Here is a 7,130-nt window from a genome sequence, read left to right as displayed (position 1 = left end):
CTGCTGAGCAGGCAACCGATAACTTCAGGTTTGCTCAAAGTTCCCAAGTTCCACTGTGTTAGATAGGCAAACTCAATTCTGGCCGACTCAGTGTGGCTGACTGAAACTAGGCTGAAGTATATAACCACTGTCCTAACTTTATGCCTGCTAAGTGTTGCAACTCTACTTGTTGTCTGCTTAGGAAAGCTCTGTATGTGTCAGCATCATCTCGTTCTATTAACTGTAAATACTTTTTTATGTAATTCTGATTTAAGAGTTTCTGTGAAAAACCCTCTCCTGCACTCACCTTTTCCATGTCAGTTAGATGGGTTTACTGTGAAGTATTGAAGAAAAAAGTGTGTTTCTTAGCCATTTTATAACTTCTGAAAAATAAATGGACTTAACTGACAAATGATAGGAAATAAAATAGCTCCACTGTAATCAGTGTTGAAAACAGTTTGTTCATTTGACATGGTTATTGTTTTGCATCATGAAATTGCAGAAAATGTAATTTATTTTTTTTGCAACTGTGTATGGTAGAAATCTGTATCATAAAATGCAGTTATTTCCAGAAACAAAGTAAAGAAAGGCTGAGTGTATTTTAAGTATTTGCAGGTGTGTTTTGGTAGAAAAGATGAATCAAGTACAAAGCTTCCATAATTTTAAGGGGTTTTTTAGATAACTGCTTAAACTAAAATACATTATTTAAAAAAAATTTGACAGCATTTTAGATTTTTAGTGAATTGAAAGATCTCCAGTTAAGTATCAGTGTGGGATTTCCTTAAATGTTTTCTTGATTACATGTTTCAAAATCTCTCTGCAGGCCTCCTGCTAGTGTGAAAAGAATTTCATCAGTGTTACATCCATCTTTCCCTGTGAACAAACAGAGAGAAAAAGAAATCAAAAGGTCATTTAGATCTGATTCTCCAGTCCCTGCCATTCCTGCAAATTCTTTCCAGCTTGAGTCTGACTTCAGAAAGTTGAAAGACTGCCCAGAAAATATGTACTTGTACCTGAAGGTATGAAATGTAATGTTGATTGACAGTACTTGGACAGGTTCTTCAACTGACATTGAAGAAAGAGCACAAACTTAGGTGGAAAGGGTGGCTATGTTTAGAGTGTCTTAACAGTGTACCAGAGTCCCTTTCTTTAATTGCCTTCACATAACACAGTAGTTTGATCCACATTTGAGTATTTCCCCTGTTGTGTCTGACTTTTCACTTACCTTACTTTGAGTACAGTCTCTGCATAATCTGTCTCGTCTTTCAAACATAGGCCCTGATTGAGTAAAGACTTAAATACGTTAGTAACCGTGTTAAATTCTTTATTTTTGAAATGAATGCTTCTAGGGTAATTAGACATAGCAACATTCTTATCTCTTTAAACTGATCAAATGCTTGAAATACATCAATCTATGTGTGTACTTCCGCTTATATGTATTTTGCAAAAAATTGCTTAGAATTCTTTTAAAAGTAGTTAGCAGTCATCATCACTAAAAACCAACCAGCCAAAACCAAAAATTAATGTTCAACATCAGGTAGCGCAAGTTATTTGGGTTTTTTTCTGGGTTTTTTTTGCTTTTATGCACTTCATCATTGTCCAAGACATCCTAAAAGCTCATTCCTAATTTTCATGACTCAGCTGTATTTTTAGGCCTAAAAATAACACTTTTTAATTTTTTCCAAAGCAAATAGAACCTTCGCTTTATCCAAAACTGTTCCAGAAATCCTTAGATCCAGACTTGTTTAACCAGATACTGAAAATTCTACATGATTTCTACATTGAGTAAGTTTAATTCCTATGTTGTTTTACGTTACTTATTGCTGTTCTGGTTTTTTGCCCCCCCTTTTTTTTCTTCCTAGCCTCACCCTTGAGCTTACAAAATTATTTCCAGTATGCAGCCTTACATGAACATGATGCAGTAATTATAATAATTCAGTTGTTCTTTCTTAAGAAATGAAACATACCTTGAAAAATCAGATAGAAAAGAGGTAAAGAAATAGCCTTTACTGTATGTTGTTGAATTCAGTTCTGCTGAATAGCATCAGAAACTGAATATTAGACTGTATGAAATGCTTTTTGTTCATATTACTGTGTATGTTCTGTTATCACATAGTAGGTTTCTATATTAACTTTATGAAGCTGAGAACTGCAGAGGGTTTCATTTTTGTGCAGTGCTTGGTGTGATTCATTCCAACTTTTGTTTTTAATTACCTGCTACCATTTTACAGTATCCTGTAGTAAATGTGCTGATAAGATGGGACCTGACAATTATTTTAGAAATTTCTATCCATGGAACCATTTGAGTCTTAAAGTTCATTTTGCCTGTCAGAGGCAGTGTACCACTTCTCTGAATTAACTGTCTGAGAGCACACACTCAGAATGTTTTTAGGGTGCTGTTCTGTGGAGAAAAGCAAATGTAGATCAATGTTATCATTTCCCTTGATTTTCTTAAAAGTAAATACCTGTCATGTGGGTGAAACATGACATCTTAAGAGATATGATCCAGCATTTGGTAGTATGACATATAAAGGCTAGGAAGTTGAAATTGTTTGCAGTAAGGTAAAATACATTTCTTCTGGAGGGAGAGAGGACAAGTTATGAAAGAAAAATACTATTTGTTTTTAGTATTCTTAACAAAGATAGTGCCTGTTTACTGTTGACCAGAAGAATGTAAAACGAACACAATCTGGGTATTTTCTGTATGGATAAAAACGATGGCAACTGTAATGTGGTGCTTTTTACTGAGCTTCCTACGACCACAGGTGCTACTTCCCCTCACACACCCCAAAAATGGTGACTTTACAGCAAGGTGTAAGCATTAAATCATATAATAGCTTTTCTGTTCATGAACAGCAGTCAGTTTGCATCAGTCTAGTTTTTTATATTTCTTCACTCTTGCTCTGAATCAGAATGATAGTTGTATAAACATTTCTAGATGTTGACTTCTTGCTTCGTGGGTGGAAGGATGAACAGGAAAGACGAGTAAGGCAGAAAATATGAGACATAGAGAAAAGAATTCCATTAGTCCATTAATTTCTTGTTCCTGAAGTAGCTTGCAGCTACTGAATCTTTCTAATCAACAGTAGTTATTTTTATATTTCTAACAATCTTCTTCAGGAAAGAGGGGCCATCACTCATCCTTGAAATCCTCCAGAGGCTATCTGAATTAAAAAGATTTGATATGGCAGTAATGTTTATGTCAGGCTCGGAGAAAAAAAGTAAGTAATTCGGTAGTGTCTTTTTAAACATTTGTGATACTGTAGAATCTAGCAAGAAATATGTAAATTTAATGCTATTCTTGTTGTTTATTCCATGTAATAATCCATTAAGGTTAGTTAGTTGTCTAGCTTTTTGATTATTTAGAAGTTAATATGAATGCCATGTAATTTTTCTTAATCTTTTGATTCCTTATTAATTGTCAAGACTTAAAAAATAAATCTTGGTTTAAAAACTAATCTCTTGATTTTATCAGTAATACCACTGCATTTTAGTCTGATAAAGTAAGCTTCTGTAGCATTTCAGTTTGTAGCTGGTAGTGTTACAAATTTATGAATTTGTATGAAATCTTGCATCTGAGATGCAAGGTATCCAAATTACACAGTTTCCACAGTTTACGACCACTTCTTGACAATCCTGACTTTACTAAAGTTGGCAAAAATAAGTGGTTTTTGTCTCAAGCATTTTCTGTATGTAGCACACCAGACAGACTATGGAACAGTGAGACACTTACAAGAAAAATATTTCTCTGGGACCAGATAATGTTAAGTTTATTATCTACAGCTGAGTTGCACTAATAACTATTATATTTTCAAAATTTTGATGTGTGAATGTCCTTAAAATAAAATGACTTGTTTGACTTACTGAAGTGCAAGTAAATTCCTCATGAATTGCATTCACGCCTTTAACCTGATGTAAACTTTATCTGCCATCTGGCATTAACTTTTGTCTTCTGCATTTAATGGCATAGGGCCAAGATAGTGAACAAAATAAAAACTGTCTGTTAGGATTATATACCTGTTCAAGGAAATGTTATTGGGCAGCTCATGGGCATCAAAACAAAGGGAGAGCTTCCCTTTGCTGCTTTTTTTTCATCCTCTCAGTAGTTCTAAAAATTTACTTGTATTTCAGCTATATAATCCTACCCTTACTCTCACTGAGGAAAGAATGAGACTAATTTACCTTAAGAGTGTGAATAACAAAAATAACAATTTATGTTGGTATTTTCTTTTACAGTTACACAAGTATTGTTCAATCATGTGAACCACATGGGACTGAAAGATAATTCTGTTGAAGAATTGGAGAAGAAATACGGCATTTCCTCTCGGTGAGATGACTAATGTGTAAATTTCTGTTTCCACACTTCTTATATGTGGAAATCAGCTGGAGAAACCTATAAAGACTGGAAGTTTGTTGCTTTTGTATATGTAATGAAACTCCTAAACTTGGTTTAGCCAAATGGCAAGTGCCTGAAGAGATATTTATCTAGTTCTGCAGGTACGTTTGCTTTCCAGCACCTGATCTACATTGTCTTCAGTGGAATCTGTTTGTCTAAAAAACAATTGGGCAGATTGGCATTCAGGATTGGGACTGTAGGTAGAGATCTTCATTAAAAGGAAAAAAAAAATATTTATAAACATGTCTTTGGTAAGAATCAAATGGTGTATATTACAAATGTGCATTTTTTTATTTTAGAAAATAAACTGAATGTTGAATTGAAGATGTTAAATTTTTAAGTTTTTTTTTTTTTTTTAATTGAGATGCCTAAATTATTCTTCTCTAAGGATACACCACATCAGAACATGTAATGTACAAAGCAAACCTGAGATATGTTTAAAAAAATTCCAGAGTTCTTGTACTTGAGTTTACCCAAAAGCTGAGTTTTAGCACTGACAGCTGAGATATTCCTGTGAACCTCAGTTGTGATTGCTGAATAGAAGGAAGGCAGATACTGCAGAATTAAGCTAAAAGTATAGGGAAAAGTACTTTTCGTCATCTTCAGGGAGTACTTTTAAAATATTCTCATTAAACTTATATTTTGAGTCAGTTGTTCCTAACATTGTAAAGCCTTTAAGAAGCATTAGGAAGCTAAGCAGAATACCTTTCCAGTATGAAGAAGACAAAGACATGAAATCACCTGAAATTCTTAGATGAGATAAGAAATAGCATTAGACATAATAATAAACTTGTACTGTTCACATGACCAGAAGAAGGAAATACAGCACTTGTCAAGTATACTGCAAGATTTAACTGTGGTATCCAAGTAGTGGCTTCTAAAAATTTGCTTGTGTCTCTAGGCTTGGCCACTGTCTTTTTCATCCTGCTGATACTAACATTCTGTCAACTTGTTTTCATCCTCATTCAGCCCTTGTGCTTTACTGATGCTTCTCTGGCTACGGAAGCCTTCCACATTAATGCTTTTGTTTTGGTAGTTCTGCTCTTTTTCAGACAAATGGTTAAACAGGTATAGCATTCAAAAAGACTTCAAACTTCCAAGACAGATTAACAGGTAAAGGTATGAATGTTACCTTCTGTGTAATCAGTATTAGAAAACTAATTTTAAAACATTTGCAGCTGTGTAATGTCCTAGTTCAGATATAATCCAGTTAAGAAAAAAAACAAAAAACTGAGCCACATCCTTGGCCTGGGTACCAACTGACATGAATGGAGCGCTAGATCCCTAAGATAGCTTCGCCGTGGAACACAGCACTACATTTATAGCCAGTGTTATTGGGGAAATGGAAGACCCTTTACATAACACTACGTGCAGCTTACCTACAATATGAACTGTTGTTACTAGTTGTGTCCCAAATTACTGGATAACTGTCTATTTCTTCCCCTTCTTGTAAAGCATTTCTGATAACCTATCAGGGATACTGCTGTAACTAATAGAAGTGGGGGGGCGGGGGGGGGGGGGGAGTGATTACCGAAGTAATTTTATATACCTTTGTAGATAAAGCATACTTTCTTCTGCATTGTTATCAGTCGTTCAGTGTAGAGCAGAGGTTATACTAATAGAGCATTTGGTATGTTCTCAGAAGCTGCTGTTTGAAGGCTGTTGGATGAAAACAGGTGATTGTAGTATGGATTCTTGACAGTTAAAGCAACATGACAGCAGTAGGATTTGAAACTGTAGGCCAGGAGTCACCTACAACTCCACTTCACCAAGTCTGCTATGCTTTTAGTGAGAGTAAGCTGCTATGTTTGATTTCTAGTCCCACTTCTGCCTTTATGGAGACTTCTGTTCAGGATTTGTACGTGGTAAGGAAGGCTGATTGAAGAGAAGCTATACAAGCATGTAGAATTTGGTGGGGTGGGAGGGTGGACCTGATTCATGGTGCTATTGAAATTAGGCCACCAAGATTTATATTGCAAGTGGTATGCTGCTGTAGCCTTTTGCTTGTATTTCTAAATGCAACATCTGATGGTGACTTGCTAAGTCCCTGAGGTTGCTTTGCACTGCGTAGAAAACAATGCAAGATGGAGAGCAGAACGTAGTCATTCAGAGAACTGCCAGCTTTGCTTGCTCCAGGAGATGGCAGTGTTTTTCCCTTCTAAATTGTTAAAGATTTCCAAATCTCTGAATTGAGTTTAATAAAACATGGAGAAGATTCATAGATCTGAAGTAAGTCAAGAATTCTTTTTTGGGGAGAGAAAAGGATTTCTTTTTTTAAATCCTGCACCCTCTCTATGGTTATATCCCTATTGTGTCAGGGAAAAAAGTCTGAGGTAAGTAGTGTGGGGCAGTTAAACAGTGTGGAATACTTCATAGCCCTTTGCTACGTTGTTCGTCTGAGGTCATGTTTACTGCAGTGACTGATTCAGACTTGAGTTTTGCATGATTCCTTTACTTATCACTATTAAATGTTAGATTTTTTTTATAGATAACTTCTTAACTTGTCAAGGTATTTTTTTAATTTGAATATTGTCCTCCGGTAGATCTGGGAGACATTCAAACTCTATATTGTCTATGGATTTAATCATCTAGATTGTTAGAGTATCAATGGAACTGATCCTTGGGCATGCTGCTGCAGATACCACAGCTTTCTATTTTGACAGTAGACTATGACTTTATTTTTTTCCTTTATGATAACTCCAGCTAGCTCTGCATTCATCTAAGCGGTGTTTGTCCTGCTTGTAAAATGTCCTGT

General features: G+C 35.3%; 1 protein-coding gene across 1 annotated transcript in view; it reads left to right on the top strand.

Annotated features, from left to right (window-relative positions):
* Window positions 1–4,411, top strand: part of LOC104531838 (RNA polymerase II-associated protein 3-like) — a gene marked incomplete at its 5' end in the record, with an annotated part of 7,903 nt that extends 3,492 nt beyond the window's left edge. Inside the window, 4 exons of the mRNA XM_010176854.1 lie at window positions 803–998; window positions 1,667–1,764; window positions 3,100–3,200; window positions 4,216–4,411. Of these exons, the coding sequence (XP_010175156.1) occupies window positions 803–998; window positions 1,667–1,764; window positions 3,100–3,200; window positions 4,216–4,310 (490 nt within the window). The remainder of the gene's footprint in view (window positions 1–802; window positions 999–1,666; window positions 1,765–3,099; window positions 3,201–4,215) is intronic.
* Between the last annotated feature and the right edge of the window lie 2,719 nt (window positions 4,412–7,130).

This window comes from Antrostomus carolinensis, unplaced genomic scaffold, assembly GCF_000700745.2.
Source record: "Antrostomus carolinensis isolate BGI_N321 unplaced genomic scaffold, ASM70074v2 scaffold17630, whole genome shotgun sequence".
NCBI classification, from domain to species: Eukaryota; Metazoa; Chordata; class Aves; order Caprimulgiformes; family Caprimulgidae; genus Antrostomus; species Antrostomus carolinensis.
This window is presented reverse-complemented; position numbering and strand designations above follow the sequence as displayed.